At 46.7% G+C, this 17,542-nt stretch overlaps 1 protein-coding gene across 10 annotated transcripts in view; it reads left to right on the forward strand.

Annotated features, from left to right (window-relative positions):
• The first annotated feature begins 1,415 nt into the window (after positions 1 to 1,415).
• The window catches only part of Kmt5b (lysine methyltransferase 5B), a 50,967-nt gene continuing 34,840 nt past the window's right edge, over positions 1,416 to 17,542 (forward strand). Inside the window, exon 1 of one of the 10 annotated variants that reach the window (XM_015999024.3) lies at positions 1,416 to 1,806. Coding sequence is in view for 1 of the 10 variants with exons in the window: in XM_015999025.3 (XP_015854511.1) it covers positions 2,367 to 2,403 (37 nt within the window). In the remaining 9 variants the exon portion in view is untranslated. Of the gene's footprint in view, positions 1,807 to 1,881; positions 2,416 to 2,565; positions 2,752 to 2,859; positions 3,504 to 17,542 lie in introns of those variants that run through there. The other 9 variants (XM_006980503.4, XM_076556399.1, XM_042258447.2 and 6 more) reach the window with 9 other exon arrangements.

The raw sequence follows: 17,542 nt of genomic DNA on the forward strand, positions 1-17,542 counted from the left end.
GAGAGACTGAAAGGCTGTGCTGGGCTCGTTCATGGGTCTTCCACGCTAGGCTGGAATCCCAGCCCACTCCCCTGGAAGGCAATGCCTGTAACACTGGCCTGGCATTTGGCAGGGAATAAATGGAAGCCTTGGCATCTTGGAAGGTTAGAGCCTTACAGAGTTGGGAGCTTTGTGAGCCTGGAGGGTCATGTACTGGGTTGGGGTGGAAAAGACACGGGCACATGGGGCCAAGGGATCCTGAAGTTTAGCTGGACTTGGAATCTGAGCATCACACCTCTGAAAGCCAGCCTAGGGCCATAGGTGTCCATGGGAGGTAGATGGTGCCCCATGTGTGCTCGCCTCCTTGGCATTCAACATCGAAGGTGGCAGAAGCAACCTCAGTGTCCCTGGCATGTATTTGGAGCCAAGTCCTACAGAAGTCTTAGGGAAAAACGTCTAGTAAGAAACTAGAAAAAACAAAACAAAACAACTAAGATCAAAGGAATTGTTAGCTGTGTCAGCAAAAAGGGAACACAGCATGACAGATCTGATGCCACAGGTGACTGGCTGCACTTGGAGTGACAGGGCAGGAAGTAGACCTGGGCGTGTCCAGACCTGCTTCCCCTGTGGCTGGTCCGGCTATGCCCACTCCCAAGATGATCTGTAGAGTGAGGATACAGGTCACACTGCTGAGGACAGTGCAGGAGTCCTGGTTCTGAAGAACCACACCCTCCCAGGTAGGTGTCCTCGGCAGGTCACCAAGCCTGTTTCCCATCTGTGGAAGGCGATAACAAACGTCTAGTCTACTACTCAAGACCAAAGAGGAAGCAATGGGAGGTTAGTTGGTATTGGCTGGACTTTGGGACCACGTCCCCCGCTGAGCTATCCTCTAGAAAATGCCTACTGTGACAGGGTATGTGCGCGGGCGCAGGGTTGGTGGCGGGGTTTACAGGGGAACCAAGGCAAGCTGGTGCTCTCCTGGAATCGTCTCAGCTGCCTGCCCTGTCCGATGCGTCTGCGGGATCTGCATGCTTTCTTCTCTTCCATCGTCTGAACATTTTCGTTTCCCTAACACCCTCCACCTCACTCAGAGGCGCTTGCTTCGGTATGCATGTGGCAACCTCAAACGTCTCCTTGCAGGTCCCAACCACCAGCTTCACTAATTTAAAGCCTGCGTTTTCGGCAGAGTAGTGTGTAAGAGGCTCCGGCTTCAGCCCTGACCAGTTGAAAAGTCACCTAACCAGTCCGTGCCTCAATTTCCCTAAGTGTAAATTAGGACCCACAACGCTCTCGATCCCTGGGGATTACCCCGAGGAGTCAATAAGGCAGTGCACAAGCTCGCTGGAAACGATGCCTGGATGGGGATGAGGATGTGACCCTCGTTATTGTTGCGTGGCACCCCTTATCCGACTGCAAGATCCAAGGGGTGGGGCTTCGCCATACCCCAGGCGTGGGTGCAAGCCACTCCGGATCTTCCGCCCTAAGCTCCCAGAGGACCAAACCGCCTTCCTCGCGCCGGTAGAGCCCGAGGAGGGTGAGGAGTGGCCGCGTCGGGGAAAAGGTTGGCACTCAGTAGGTGCTCAAGGAGCAGCCGGTGACAGCACGGGCAACCCAACGCACACTCCCTCCCCGCCTCCCGCGTGGTAACGCTCCGGTGGCCCACATGGTCTTGAAGGGTGTCTCTGCTCCCAACGACACCCATCCCCACAACAAAGAAACTCGCCATCCCCGGCCGCCTCCCCTCGGTGCACCCCGGAGGCACAGCGGGCCCGGAGCTCCGCGCGCCGGGAGCTGCCCCCCGAAATCGCGGCTCGGGAGCTGTCCCTGGTAGGTGCAGGTGCGCGCGGGACGGGGGCGGGTGCCGACCCCGCGGGGCAGCGAGCGGCCGGCGAACTAGGTGGCGCCCGCCGGGCGCGCGGCGACGCCGCCTCCACCGAGATTTAAAGGGCAGCTGGGCGGAGGGATCTTCGAACGACGCTCGCTGCGATCCCTCCGCCTCGAGGCGCAGCGACGGCAACGACGCGGCCCCTTCTCGGGAAATCGCTCTTGTGCCTCCGCCGTCGGGTGGCGCGGAGGGGAACTCCATTCTCTCTGGCGTCTCTCCGCCTCCTCCCACAGAATTCCGTCGAAGCCATCGCGGCGACTGGCGCGGGGCAGAGGAGCGCGTACGCTCGTAGCCTGCGTGGTGTCCCTCCGCCGTCACCCGCGGACTTTTTTTCGTGTCCTTCCACCGAGCCCGGGCGGTGTCCGGGTGGCTCACCGGGGGCGGCGACGCGTCTGCGGCGCGGCAGCGAGGCTCGGGGGCTATGAGGTGAGGACGCCCGGGGACCGGAGGCGGCACCCGGCGCTGCGCGAGAACGCAGGACGCGAAGCCCCGAAGCCGGCGGATGCCTCCCAGACCCCGCGGCTGCGCGCGAGGCGGAGGTGAGGCCCGAGGTCTGTGAGGTCGTGACGGCCCAGCGCTGCGAGCCAGGGCTCGGGGACCGGGGCTGGGCGCGGGTCGCGGTGGCGGCCGCGGCGGCAGGGTTGGGGGGGGGGCGCTCGGCGGCCGCGGACTCCTTTCTCTCCCCCCCCCCCCCCGTCAGCGGAGGCAGCGGGCGGTGCTACGTCCGTGCCGCCATATTGGATTTTACTCTCCAGTTTTTTTTCCGAGGAGATATTTTTTTGGTGATTTAATTCTCTGGAGGGACGGGAAAGTGTAGCCCGACGCTTCGGGAGCCCGGTGGCGGGGTCTTGGAGGGGCCCGGTACGGGAAGGCTGGCCGTGCTGGCGGTGAGCCGCGGAGGACGTGCGTGCGTGCGTGCTTGCGGGAACCGGGCCGCGGGGCGGGGCTGCGGGGCCGGGGCGGCCGGGCGAGCGAGCGCGGCCTGCAGTTGTGGCGGCGGCCGGAAGGGAGCGGTAGCGGTCGGCGGGGGCCGGGTCGCGGCCGCACGAGGGGAGCTGCCCGGCCGCTCGGGATTGGGGGACTGTGTTTTGCCTCTTCGCCAATGGGCGGCCGGGCAGCGTCTCGCCCAATCTGCTCGCGCCGCCGCGCCGAACTTTCGGTTGTTTTTGTTTTGGCCCGAGCCTCGTTTCCTGTGGCTCCAGGCTCAGCCTGTCGCTCTCCACAGTACGCGCCCTCCCCTCGGTGCTGTCCCGCGGCGTCGCGGCGCCGGCCGCACACCCAGGCCCGGCTCGGAGGCGCTGGCGTCACCCGGTCTGCCAGCCCGATCGTCGTCCGACCGGGGAGTAGGGAAACCGGCGAGAGGGAGACGACGGGAAGTTCGTTTCGAAGAACTTTCTGACGAGTTCCCTCGGAGAGAATCTTCTCTCCCGAGGAGCGGGCAAGATGAGCCACCTGGGTTGGTGGAGACTTTTTTAACCCGCTTTTCTAGACTTAGAAACTGTTTGACACAGTGGCCTGAGGGGGTCGGAAGACCGCCGAGGGGATGGATTCCTTAGAGGAACTCGCTTCCCCTGTAACTGTTCCCCGTTCCGGCTTTTTTGTTTTTTGTTTTAATTGACAGCAACGCCCGTCAGTTTTGGTAATTAGTAGACAGAACGTAAACCCTTTCAGGGGCGAGGAAGGAGTTATTTTTTTTTTATTTATTTATTATTTATTTATTTTTGCCTGAAAGTACCACAGGTGCTTTGTGGGTGAAGTCCATGCCTGAAGAGTGAATTACCAAGGACACACCTTTACTGTATACAGGTTTGACTGAGTCCCTCCGAGGAGCTCTCTATGGTCCAGGGTTAAAGTCTGTAAATGCCTTACTGTTGCACGTGGGGAAACTAGGCAGTGTTTGAGTCTGAAGCCTCTCGACAGTGTGCATTCCACTCCCTCTCCCAGGCTCCTCTGCGCTTGTTTCCCAAGCCCCTTCAATGCCAGCATATGCCCATCTTCAGAAAAGGCCCAGGAGAACGTAGCCTGCTGGCACACGCTTCCTGACTGGCCTGCACAGAAAGCACGGTTCCTCTGTTCCCTGAGCTGTCTTGGCATGCTGTGTGAGATTGGCTGTACCCTTGCATACCCCTTGGCTGTCTTGTGAGCCTGTTGAGATTTATCTGGTCCACCTAGGGGCAGATGCTCAGTAGTCAGTGAAAGAGATAATTTATTAATCCCCAACTTGTCAAGCTTGTTTGTAATTTTTCAAAATGTATCCAGTCAATGTCATTGAAAGTATTCCTTAAAATTGTGTTAAAAAAACAAACCAGAAACAAAACCCTTACCTTCAGAGTATTCATATTTCAATAAGAACAGGACTTTATCCTTTCTCTGATTGAAACCAAACTCTTTCAAAAACTGTTTCCAAGGACTCTTTCCTTTCCCTCCCGAGTGCTCTCTTAAAGGTGTTTGACTCACTATGATGACAGGGCCTGCTACTCTGAGCTCCCCACACTTGTAGAAGATACCAGTGGTCGCCCAGGAAGGCTGGGTGGCAGAAATGTATGCAGATGAGAGGGGAGTGTTTTGGGAGTTTGTGCGGTTGACCAGGGGTTTTATAGGTGGGTGGGGGCAGTCTGATTAAGTTTCCCTTTAGACCATCCTCTGAGCTGAGTTCAGATGTGATTTTCTTCTCCATAGGTATCAACTTGTAGGTTTATAGGGCCAGCTACGTGGCTGGGTTGTATAACAAACTGTGTATAGTGTCTGAGTAGCTCCCTGTCTTTAGGAGTACTTTTCCAGTGGCTTGCAGAGTAAATCCTCTTAGATAATCTCCACAATTCCATTATTTTGTGCTTTTGTCTGTCACATGTGAACTTTACCTTCTCATTCACCAAGACCCTTTTCTCTGGTCAGAAGGCCTAGGACTAACAAAGCATTCTTTACTTGTAAAAACAAGGGACCATGTGTCATCCCTCTATGGGTCCATTATTGGCTATCTAGCATATATTAACTGTAGAGAGAGACAGCATGGGGTGGTTTTATCTCAGGTAGAGCTTGCTCTGTGTACTAGAGACTAGCTTTATGTGTATGGTGTAACCTTTACTTTTTCTGCCTTATATTTTATTTTTAGTTTACCTCTTTGTTTGGGGAGTAAATAAAACACTTGTTTTACTGGCATATTAATGGAGAAAGTGGATTTAGTTGTGGTAAATCCACAAATTAAAGTTACTACAAGGTCAAATTTCTGACTAGCTGATGGACTTCAGTGCAGCAATTTGCAAAGTAACTTATTTCTTGGTTAAGTTGTCAGCTTTGAAATCTTAAAACATGGGGCTGTGCCAGGTGGTGGTGGCACTCTGGAGGCAGAGGCAGGTGGATCTCCGAATGTGAGGCCAACCTGGTCTCTAGAGTGAGTTCCAAGACAGCCAGGGCTATGCAGAGAAACCCTGTCTGCCTCAGGAAAAAAAGCAAAACAAAAATGAACTATGGCGCTGAAGAGATGGCTCAGTGAGTTCTGCTCCTCCAGAGTTCCAGAATTCAGTTCCCAGAACCCACTTCAGGTGGCTCACAGCCACCTGTAACTTCAGCCCCAGGGAATCTGACACTTCTGGCCTCCCAAGAGCATCTGCACTCATGTATACATGACCAGAAACACATAATTAAAAATAATAATAATAAAAAAAAGAAGGCTCTTAAGCTTGACTGTGAAGTAAAACCCCTGCAGATTTTAAGTATATTTTTAAGTTATATGTATGAGTTGTTTTGCTTGGATGTGTGTGCCTGGTGTCTCCAGAGATCAAAGAGGGCATCCAATCCTTTAACTGGAGTTACAGATGGTTAGGAGCTGCTGTGTAGGTTCTGGGAACTGAACTTGGGTCCTTTACAAGTATAACAAGTACACATTCATAACCACTGAGCCATCTCTCCAGCCCCCAAACTTAGCAGGTTTGAATGGCTGAATTCCATAAACTTACTGTACAAACAAGGGTTTCTAATGAGCAAGTCAGAAGCTTTGCGGGAGGGTGCTGTTTAACAGCCAGCCTCCTTTAAAATCCATCCTCCATGTCTACATTCTTCCTCCTACTCTAATAGGAAATTGTTACAGATATATTTTACATAGGTCTCATTGTAATCTCTACCCCCCAAGAAATTGCATGCTTCCTAAAGATTAGAAGTACCAATTGAGAGGAGAGGTGCCTGATCACCATCTAAACTATTTTTTTTGCCTGTTAGTATGTTCCGAAATCCACTTGTTCCTAGTCACTTTCCACAACTGAGCATGGTGGCTGGAATATATCAATAATCCTAGCCCTCTAAAGACTGAGTTAGGAGGCTCTCAAGTTGGAAGTCAGCCTGGACTACATGGTAAGACCCTGTTTCAAAAAGCCAAAACAAATAGAGTTTTCAGTTATAGATATAACTTGTTTTAGTCCCCAGATTTTTAGTTATGTGCATATTATTTTAAATGCATTGCTGGGTTTTACTATTTTAAAGGCATGTTGTAGGGATTCCATCTGTACAATAAAGAATCACCCTAGTCTATTTTTATAAATCTGTATTAACTTCTTTTTGTTTTGTTTTTTCAAGATAATTTCTCTGTATATTCCTGGTTGTCCTGGAACTCTCTCTGTAGGCCAGGCTGGCCTTGAACTCATAGATCCACCTTCCTCTGCCTCACAAGTGCTGGGGTTAAAGGCATGTGCTATCACTGCCCAGCCAATCTGTATTAACTTCTAGTGATAGATTTTTTTTTTTTTTAACTTTTTTGGGGAGCAGAAAGTTAGAGTACCTAAATTCTCTCATACCTGAAGCCATTTGCAGCCTAGTATCAGCCTTCATTACCTCTAAATAGGCTCACAAAGAGGGAAAATAGTGTCTGCACTCAGTGAGTCTCTTAAGTGACATTTTTCTTTGTCATTCTCTTCCATGGTGCCCAAGGACACCAAGGCATCTGTTGCCTCTGGCCTCATGCCCTGAGTTGGGGCTAGCTGGTGTGGGAATGGGACACCTTGTAGTTCTAGTTGTGAATAAAATTGTGGTGCTGTTTACAAATCTAATTTAGGGACGAGTCAGAGTACCGTTGACGCAAGAGTCGGTAGCTGTGCTGTAGACTTTGCTGTCGCTGTGTTTAAGGCACTGATGGGCCAGGTCTTTCTGTAGAATGAGTAGACATTCTCAGTGAAGTTACTTGTAGTCCTCAGTTCTACTTCATCTTTCCGTGTCTTCTAAGAACCACTACAACCGTAGTTAACATCTCTAGTTGGTTTACTTAGCTCATCCGTAGGCTTCATGCGATTTTAGGTCTTTTGAAGTGTCACAAGGGGCTTTACAGTCCAGGTGGCTTTTCAAATTGAGGTACTAGCATCTGTCAGTGGTCTGAAAATCTGGATATTTAAGCCCCCTATGGCTCCTGCTGGCCAGTTACATCTCTGCAGCATCTCTTCATTTGTGTTTAGTAGGGCACACTAAACAAGTCAACAGGCCCAGGAGGCATTTGTCTGTGATTAGCTTCTTTAGGGTTTTGCTTGTGGCTCAGCCTGGACTGAATTTAGACAGGAGTTTGAAACCCAGCATTGCCACCTAAGAACAGCTTTATTTGAACAGCAAAATTCACTCCTGAGCCTTCTTGTTTGTGATGCTAATACCCGCATAATAGGGTAGTTGAGCCATGAGTCCTCAGTCACACATACTAGTGTGAACACTACAGCACTTTGTACAGGTGTTAGGGCACCTACATTCTAACTGTGCCCCCACCCCATCCCCAAAGAAACACCTGGTCAGCATTTTTCCTAGTCAGCATTTTCATTTTATTTTATTTATGTGTGCCTGTGTGCATGTGTGCATGTGAGTGCAGGAGTCATGGAGTCCAAAAGAAGGCATAGGATCCACTGAAGCTAGAGTTACAGGAGGTTGTGAGCTGCCTGATAATGGTTGCTGGGAACTGAACTCAGATTCTCTGAAAGAGCAGCAAGTGTTCTTAACCACTGAGCCACCATCTTTTTAGCCTTTGAGCTGTGGCTCTGTATGATTTCGTTCTGAAAGTGGAAGCTCTCGGGGGCCCTCTAGTGTTCAATGGCCACAATAGCTATTCCAGCACCACGAACAGTGCCTGAAGGCTCCCAGCAGGCTTGTGCATTGTTTGTGGAAGTGAGTGGATTCCAGGTCTGCGGAATGAATCATTTCATCTGATTTATAGGACTTGATGGAGTATCTGATGTGTTTTAATGACTCAGTGATCTCTGAAGAGTATTTTTGTTTTCAAGGCAATGCTTATGTTGCATCATGGGGAGTATATATTTAACTCTTAGGAGTGGAGCCCACACACTGAGAACAAAGGGTCCTTGACCCTTTAGCCAGTGAGCTTGTGGAGTCTGGGGGTAGAGAGGCCATAGGAAACCTCTCCCCTTCAAGAAAGAAGCAGAAGCAGGCCTCACTTGGGGTCCTAAAAAGTTCAGACAAAGTTAGTTGGCTCTTAAAGGTGTTTGGTGGATGGAGGTAAATACCCAGAGTGCTTTCCCCACACCATGATCCTTTCTATGTTTTCATTTCTTTTCTTTTCTTTCTTTCTTTTTTTTTTTTTTTTTTGAGACAGGGTTTCTCTGTGTAGTTTTGGTGCCCGTCCTGGATCTCGCTCTGTAGACTAGGCTGGCCTCAAACTCACAGAGATCCACCTGGCTCTGCCTCCTGAGTGCTGGGATTAAAGGTGTGCACCACTGCCACCCGGCCATTTTTATTTTTCTTAATTAAATTCTCTTAGTGTAGCTTTTGATTTCCTCAAATCTTTTTCGCTTACCAGATTGTGCTTATTTAGATTTCTACATATGTAGTCTTTTCTTCCCACACTGAACTCAGCTCCATGAAGACAGAAGACACTACCATTCTGTCCTAGAATCTTCACATATAGGGCAAATGTATCCAAGAATTGTTTGCATTGATACTGTATTGTTTCTTTGTATGCTACTAAGAGTGTATGGTTTTTCAGTCTGACCTTGGCTTAATCTTGCCTAATTCTGGCCTTGTTCTCTTTAGTACATTGGGGATGACAGTGGTAGCATTGTGCATGTGTTACAGGGTTGTACGTGGACACATGATGTGCTGCCCAGTTCTTGGCACAGCTCCTTTTTTTTAAATTATTTTTTTAAGTTTTTTTTTCACTTTTTAAATTTATTTTCCTATTATCAGCTTGATACAGTATAATTTCTTACCCTAATTGTGAAATGTTTCATTGAGGTTTGCCCAGTAATTGAGTAAAACCAAAACTTATTATAAGCCACAGTCATCCTAGGGTCCCCCCTGCTATATAGCTTCCCTGGTTCTGTGGGTTGCAGTCTGATTGTTCTTTGCTTTATATCTAGAATCCACTTATGAGTGAGTACATACCATGTTTGTCCTTCTGGGTTTGGGTTACCTCACTCAGGATGATTTTTTTTATAGTTCCATCCATTTGCCTGCAAATTTCATGCTGTCATTGTTTTTCTCTGCTGAGTAGTACTCCATTGTGTATATGTACCACATTTCCTTAATCCATTCTTCAGTTGACGGGCAGCTAGGTTGTTTCCAGGTTCTGGCTATTACAAATAAATAGCTTGGCACAGCTCTTGAGTCCTAGTGAAGCCATGGTGTGGAGTGCCCAGAGCACTAGTTAGAAGGTTGCTTCTGTTGTGCCAGGACAGCCACATTCAGGTCTGCACTTTCACCTGGAGCGGGCTGCATGTTGGACTTTGAACTAGATACTTAGGCACACAGTCCCTGCTCACTCACTGTAAATGGGGTGCTGCTTTGCAAGGCATGACTCCCTTGCCTTGTGCCCATGTGTCTTGCTCATCCTTATTCCCTCTCTTGAACTTCCTGTGGTAAAACTTAGACTATTTTTGTTTTGTTGTGTGTTATGTATTATTGGGTATGGTACTTTGTTGGAAGTGAATTACTTTAGTCAAGTAACTTACTACTTAAGCCTGCTCAAGTTATTAATTTATTTTATGAGAATATCTCACTAAGTAGTCTAGGTTGGCCTCAAACCTTAGGTATCCTTGCCTCCGCCTCCCAAGTAGTTGGGGTTACAGATGTAGACCAGTGTGCCCAGCTGAGCCTCTTTCTTTCCTTGGCTTTTATTTTTACCCGTGTTTGTGTGAATTTATACTGTATCTGAGGGTGTCGGCAGAGGTCGGAATGGGGCACTGGATTCCCTGGAGCTTAAGTTACAGTTAACCACCCAAAGTGGGTGCTGGAAACCAAACCCTCAGGTCTTCTGCAAGAGCCATCTCCCTAGCTCCTGAGCCTGAGACATTGTCAGTAGAGATGATGAAATCTTTATAGAGTAGAAAGTCTTTGTTATTTATTTATTTAGTGGGGGTGGGAGGTGGGCATAGGTGTGCCATGTGGAGGTCAGAGGGTAACTTGCAGACCTTGGTCCTCTCCTTCTATCATGTGGGCCCTGGAATCAGACTCAAGTAGTCAGGGACAACTCATTGGCCAAATTTGTTCCTGTTAAAAATGAGTGACATGGTGTGGTTTTTATTTTTGTGGGAGAGGTAGGAAGGTGGGGGCTCTATCTGGCCACCTTTGCTTTTGCCCTAGTTATTTGGAAAGAACAATTGGGTGCTTTTATTAGTTATTTCTGCCCAGCCTATGTGCCAAACCTAGAAACTGGGCCTTTCATTTTACTTAGGTGTTAGTTAAATGACTTATGCCTGGTTATACTGTCAGTAAGCATGGGGTGAAGCCAGTGTGGACTCCAGTTGTTTTGACTTCAGAACAGTCTCCTACCCACTGTGTGGGCAGCCTTTGGTAGAGCCCACCTTGGCAAACTCAAGCTTAACCCTGAAAGTCCAGCCCAAGAACCACCCTTTTTGCTCAGTAGAAATTGAATACCGTTTGGAGCTATGGGCTGTAGAGGCTGTACTTACAGGTATGCAGTGGTTGGTGGCATCTATTTCTAGAAAGGCGACTGAAAATACAGCAAAAGAAATATTGGTTATATTGGGTGTTACTTTTGAATGAGCCCTGATCAGGTGGGAAGATGGAGACAGTGTGGGGTTTTTTTTGTGTGTTTGTTTTTGTTTTTTGGTTGTTTGGGTTTTTTTTTGTTTTTTGTTTTCTCGTGTGTGTGTGTGTGTGTGTGTGTGTGTGTGTGTGTGTGTGTGTGTGTGTGTGTGAGAGAGAGAGAGAGAGAGAGAGAGAGAGAGAGAGAGAGAGAGAGAGAGAGAGAGAGAGAGAGAGAACGTTGTTTTTGGTGGTTTGGTTTTGTGGAGTTTCTTTTTTTAAAAAAATTATTTAATTTTATTTTATGTGCATTGGTATAAGGGTGTCAGATCCCCTGTAACTGGAGTTACAGACAGTTGTAAGCTGCTGTGTGGTGCTGGGAATTGAACCTGGGTCCTCTGGAAGAGTAGTCAGTGCTCTTAACCATGGAGCCATCTCTCCAGCCCCTTGTGGAGTTTCTTTAATAGCTAAAACCTGTATTTTAGAAGTACCTGCTGAGGCTGTTAGAGTCAAGCAGTCTCTCTTACATAAATCATGGTCAAGCACTCAAATGTGGAGATAGAAGAAACTGTCTTCTCTTCTTCTGAATGAGATAGAAGAAACTTCTCAGTCAGTTTTCTCTGCTGAAGCATTTGAAGAGGACTGTATTTCAGATCCAACCTGTAGATCGGCAGCCAAGTACTATAGCTACCTCTCAGAACTTATCAGTAGAGGGGGTTTTATTGTTTAAAATGTTTTGATAAATCAAACTTTCTATCTAAATAGGCTTTCCATGAATAGGACAGTGTCAGTCATGACACTCTAAAGGAATTGTGGTTGTGTGGCTTAGCACACACTTTAGTACCGAGATGTGCACTTGAGAAGCCAGCTGTATTTTGGAAACCATAGAAGCCTATACCTGTGTCTCACACCTGTAGTCACAGGGGACAATAACTCTGACGGTGTTTTCTGTCTGTTGGTTCTGTAAGAACAGTCTCGATCATGGTGGGATTTTATACACTTTCATCCAAAGACTGGGTGGGTCCAGTGTTGGTGGACATAGGGCAGGTACTTCCTGAACCAAGTACATTTCCCGAGACAACTATCTTTCTTCTGAAACTGGCTAAACTATCAAAGCTTTGGTATTTTTCTGAATATGAGTAGATAGATTCATTACAGTTATTTAGGGAAAACAATCCCCCCTCCTCCAAAGGCAACTGTAGTGTTCTCTTGGGAGGGGCCTGTGGTAGTGGATAGGTGTTCTTTTCCTTAATAATGGTATAATACGATATCATTACAAGTTTCCATTTCAATTCTTTTGGAAGGGTGGAATATTTTATACTGTTTTGAGGTGGGGGTCTCACTATGTAGCTGGCCTCAAATTCATGATTTTTTGTTTAAGCCTCTAGAGTTCTGAGATTACAGGTTGTTGTGCCTAGCCTTCCTTTTTTTCTCCCGAGACAGGATTTCTCTGTGTAGCCTTGGCTGTCCTAGATCTCGCTTTGTAGACCAGGCTGGCCTCAAACTCACAGAGATCCACCTGCCTCTGCCTCCCAAGTGCTGGGATTAAAGGCTTGTGCTACCACCACCACCCTGGCAGCCTTCCTTTTAATTCCCTAAATACTTTCCTTATTTTAGTTTTGTAATGTTTTGTAATGTTTCACACTGATCCTAAATAACTGCCTCCCCCCCCCATTTGTTTCATCCTAGAAACTGAGAAACCTTCCCTCTTCTCCCAGTTGTTGATCCAGTCACTCTTTCTCCCTTAGTGTTGGTGAATCAGCCTCTGGGGAATGATGCTGCCATTTCTAGTGCAAGCACTGTATGTTTCCTCAGAACCTAGTTGCATCATTTTTAGATGCAGGGTCACCTCTTGGGACTTCATCATCTTCCACTTAGATAAGCATGTCACTCCAGTCCAGAGAATTAACTTTTTAATAGCAAAATCTTGATGTATTCTTTGACAGTATCATACACAAAAAACAATGTATCTTGACCGTACCCCCAACTCCTCCCTCCACTCTTCCCAGCAACCGAAACACATCCTCTTTACTCCTCCTTGTACCTCCCGCAACACATCTTCTTTATTCCTTCGTGTACCTCCCTATCTTTGTAACCCACTGAGTCCAGTTAGTATTGCCTGTTACCTGCTGGGATATTGGCTGATGCTGTTGTCTTAAACTTGTCCAGACAACCACAGCTATAGTGAGCTCATAGAGAAGCAGCTCTATGATATCTAGAGAAGCAGCTCTATGATATCTATCTATCTATCTATCTATCTATCTATCTATCTATCTATCTATCTATCTATCTATCTCTATATATATCACATATATCTGACTTGCCTTCTGAATCTCTGCAGCCTCTACTCAAGATGACTCCTCTTTGAAGTGCTGTTCCTGGGTTGTTCTTTGTGCCTTCATCCTGCTCCTTGTCCTGGGGTGCTTTGTCCTCACCTTGACTCTTTTTTAAAAGATTTATTTATTATGTATACAATGTTCTGCTTGCATGTATGCTTGCACACCAGAAGAGGGCACCAGATCTCATTACAGATGGTTGTGAGCCACCATGTGGTTGCTTGGAATAGAACTTGGGACCTCTGGAAGAGCTGCTAGTGCTCTTAACTAACCTCTTAGCCATCTCTCCAGCTCAACTTTTTTTTTTTTTTTTTTAAGATTTATTTATTTATTATGTATACAGTGTTCTGCTTGCGTGTATGCCTGCAGGCCAGAAGAGGGCACCAGGTCTCATTATAGATGGCTGTGAGCCACCATTTGGCTGCTGAGAATTGAACTCAGGTCCTCTGGAAGAGCAGCCAGTGCTCTTAACTGCTGAGCTATCTCTCCAGCCCCAGCCCTTGACTTTTGATTATTACCTGGTCTCTGTTCCTAGTACACCTTTGATTGCAGCTAGCTTCCTCTCTTCCCTCAGCTTTCTGAGAAAAAGTCATCACACCTGCTTGACCAGAAACATTCCTGCTTACACTTCTTTTCTGTTCTTTAAAAAGAATGTGCTGACTGACATTCTTGTTTAAAAAAAAAAAAATGCTGTTATGAACACCAGTGTACAGATATCTGTGTAATTCCTGCTTTCAGGTTTTCTTTTTGTTTGTTTGTTTGTTTTGGTTTGGTTTTTTGAGACAAGGTTTCTCCGTGTAGTTTTGGTACCTGCCCTGGATCTCATTCTATAGAACAGGCTGGCCTCAAACACACAGAGATCCACCTGGCTCTGCCTCCTGAGTACTGGGATTAAAGGCGTGTGCCACCACCACCCAGTTCAGGCTTTTTTTTTAAGGTATATTTATGTGTATGAGTGTTATGCCTACATATGTCTGTGCACTGTTTGCAAGCCTGTTCTTGAGGCTAGAAGAGGGTATTGGATCCCTTGGAACTTGAGTTACTGACAATTCTGAGCCACCATGTGGGTGCTGGGAGTTGAACCTGGGTCCTCTGCAAGAGCAGCCAGTGCTCTTAACTGCTGAACCATTTCTTCAGCCTCATTGATTTTTTTTTTGTTTTTTTTTTTTCAAATTTATTAATATGTATGTGCCATGATGTACATGTGCAGGTCAGGATAACTTCTGCCTTTATGTAGGTCCTAGGGATGGAACTCAGGTTGCCAGGCTTATGAGGAAACCTCCTTACCTACTGAGCCATTTAAGTTTGCTTTGATTTATTTGTTTATTTGATTATTTGTCGTTTTCTGGTATGTATTTCCCATAGGTGGGATGGGGAGATGGATCAGTTGGTAAAGTGCCTGAGGAGCTGAGTTCACATCCCTAGCACCCATATAAAAGCTGGATTTAGCAGTATATCATGAAATTAGCTAGCAAACCAGCTGGGTATGGTAGTTCATGCTTTTAATCGCATCTCTGGGGAGGCAGAGGCAGGAAGGTCTCTGTGAGTTTGAGGCCAGCCTTATCTAGAGAGCAAGCTCCTATGCAAATCCTTCAGTGACAACAGAGTCCCATTCAGGAGCATCTGCTGAGCTGGAAACAGATACAGACTGACACAAGCGCTTCCTACCCTGTGAACTGTTCAGACAGCAACGTTGGTTGACCACAGTGGACCAGCCCTATTGTAGTTAGTTCTTTGGCTGTTAACCTACATTCCGTCACAGCCATAGCAGCTTGCAGTGCTGGGATGATTTGCAGTGAGCTTTCCTAAAACTTAGAAAAGATTTCCTTGGTAGAATTTCTGGTAGGTTAAATTTCTGTTCCATTAACTTTATTTTTACTTATTTTTTATTTTATTTATTTATTTGTTTATTTTAAGGATTTATTTATTATGTATAGTGTTCTGTTTGCATTATGCCTGCAGGCCAGAAGAAGGCACCAGATCTCATTATAGATGGTTGTGAGCCACCATGTGGTTGCTGGGAATTGAACTCAGGACCTCTGGAAGAGCAGCCAGTGCTCTGAACCTCTGAGCCATCTCTTCAGCCCCCCATTAACTTTCTTAAAAAGAAAAGAAAGTTGTCCTCTCTTCTTTTCCCTGGCAGATGGTACAATGAAAGAATGATTTAAAGCAGTTGTCCTCACGCTGACATGTGCACCACACAGAGGTGTTACCACAACTGGGGTTCTTCCTTTGAGTCCCCTGAGTGCAGCTCTCATTGGAATTTAAAGATTCTGCATAGAGCAATTGCTGCCCTATTGGGACCCAAGTTCTGACCCAGCACCCAGGTCAGGCAGCTCTCAAATCTGTAACTCCAGCTCTCAGGGATATGATGCCCTCTTCTGGCCTCTGTGGGCACTGGCACAAACATCACATAAATTAAGTCTTTGAAGCCATATCTGTCAGTCCTGTTCTACAGTTTACCCTTAAGACTCCTAAAAACACCTTCTTCAGTCATTATTCATAAGTGGTGTGTCACATGGAACATCTTGGGACAGATTTCCAAAAGGACCAAAAGACCTTGAGGTTCTCTTTGTCTTTTTTCCTAGAGGTACAGAACTAAACCAAGTGCTGAGCCCCAAGCACAGTAGCAGGAGAAATAGGGAGGTCATGGGTGGTGGCATCTGTGTGTCCTGATGTATGTGTGCTTGAGCCTTAGCACTGGGGATATCTAATTTTAAAGAGGCCAGGCAGTAACTAATTCACAGTTCAAGACAGTGTGAACATATTTTTGCAGTGCAGCAGTTTAGACCACAACATCTACTAATAGCTGAGGGTTCTAGTCCATTGTGTGTTGTCCCAGATGCTGGTGGTGGAGACAAGACAACTGGATTCTGGACTGGAGAAATGATTCAGTGATTAAGAACACTGGCTACTCTTACAGAGGACCAGAGTTTGATTCTCAGCATCCACATGGCAGCTCACAACCATCTATAACTCAGTTCCAAGGGATCTAAAACCCTCTTCTTCCTCTTTGGGCACCAGGCATGCACATGGTGCACAGACATGCATGCAGGCAAAACATCCATACACAGAAAGTAAAGATATTGTTTAATTGGTCCTTTAATTTAAAAAACTTCTATTTGGCTGGGTGGTGATGGTGCATACTTTTAATCCCAGCACTTGGGAGGCAGAAGCAGGTGGGTCTCAGTGAGTTCAAGGCCAGCCTGGTCTACAGAGCAAGTTCTAGAACAACCAGGACTGTTACACAAAGAAATCCTGTCTTGAAAAAACAAAACAAAATAAATTTATTTGGGAGGGAAAGTGGTCATGTGAAGCAGTGCTCATGTGACAGTGAACGTCACCTTGTTCTCTCCTTTTACTGTGTGAGTTCTAGGGATCAGACACATGTTGTCAGCCTTGGTGACAAGCAGTCTCACCCACTGAGCCATCTTGTTGCTCTTTTGGAGGACCTTAGTTTGGTTCCCAGCACCCACAACTGCTTGTTAACTCCTGCTCCAGACTATCCAGCATCTTCCAAGGGCACTGCACACACATGACATACAGTAATGTGATTCTGTCTTTCTTCCCGAGCTTCAGCGTTGTACACAGTATTTGATCATCAGTGAAAGCTTACAAAATTCAAGACTGAAGAGATGGTTTAGTGGGTAAGAGCATATACTGCTCTTGCAGAGGACCTGGGTTCAATTCCCAGCACCCACATCAAGCATCTCATAGCCCCCTGTAACTCCCATCTTCCAAGGGCACCAGAAATCTTCAAAAATATTTAAGTTTTTAAACAAAATTTATTGTTTAGATAATATTTAGTTTATATCTGATGTAGTTTGAGCAGGAGCTTTTCTCTGAGTTTAATGAAGATCCTACAAGAACTGAAAGACAGGTACAATAAAAGTTAAACAGTACCTGTAAATAGAAACAGACCTAGAGGAAAGTACCTCAGAGACTGTTACCTCAATATCAGCCAGGTATCTTTTACCTTTGCCCGACCCCTCTTTTTCCCTTTTGCGAAGTCATCCAAAGAGCTCTGAAGGCACATGGAAATGGATGTTTTGTGTTTGTATCATTAAAGGTGTGCATTCCTTGATGGTCTTCAGAATTTATCATGCTAGGGTTGTGGTTCAGTGGTAGAATACATGTTTAGCCTGTGTGAGACCCTGGCTCTAGTCATCGCTCTCAACAATGGTTATCACTTGTAGTTTTCTATACCTTTGTGGAGAGAAAGATCCATGTGTGTTATCGATATAGCAGGAGAGTCATGGCTGAAAGTGCTGGGTTGCATTGTTTCTGGAGCAGGCTAGCTGCAGCATTTCAGCTTTGCACTGACGGGGTTGTTCAGTTACTCACAGACGCCCTTCACTTTTGAGGTTCTACAGTTTTG

The sequence above is a fragment of the Peromyscus maniculatus genome, chromosome 1, assembly GCF_049852395.1.
Source record: "Peromyscus maniculatus bairdii isolate BWxNUB_F1_BW_parent chromosome 1, HU_Pman_BW_mat_3.1, whole genome shotgun sequence".
In the NCBI taxonomy this organism is placed as follows: domain Eukaryota; kingdom Metazoa; phylum Chordata; class Mammalia; order Rodentia; family Cricetidae; genus Peromyscus; species Peromyscus maniculatus.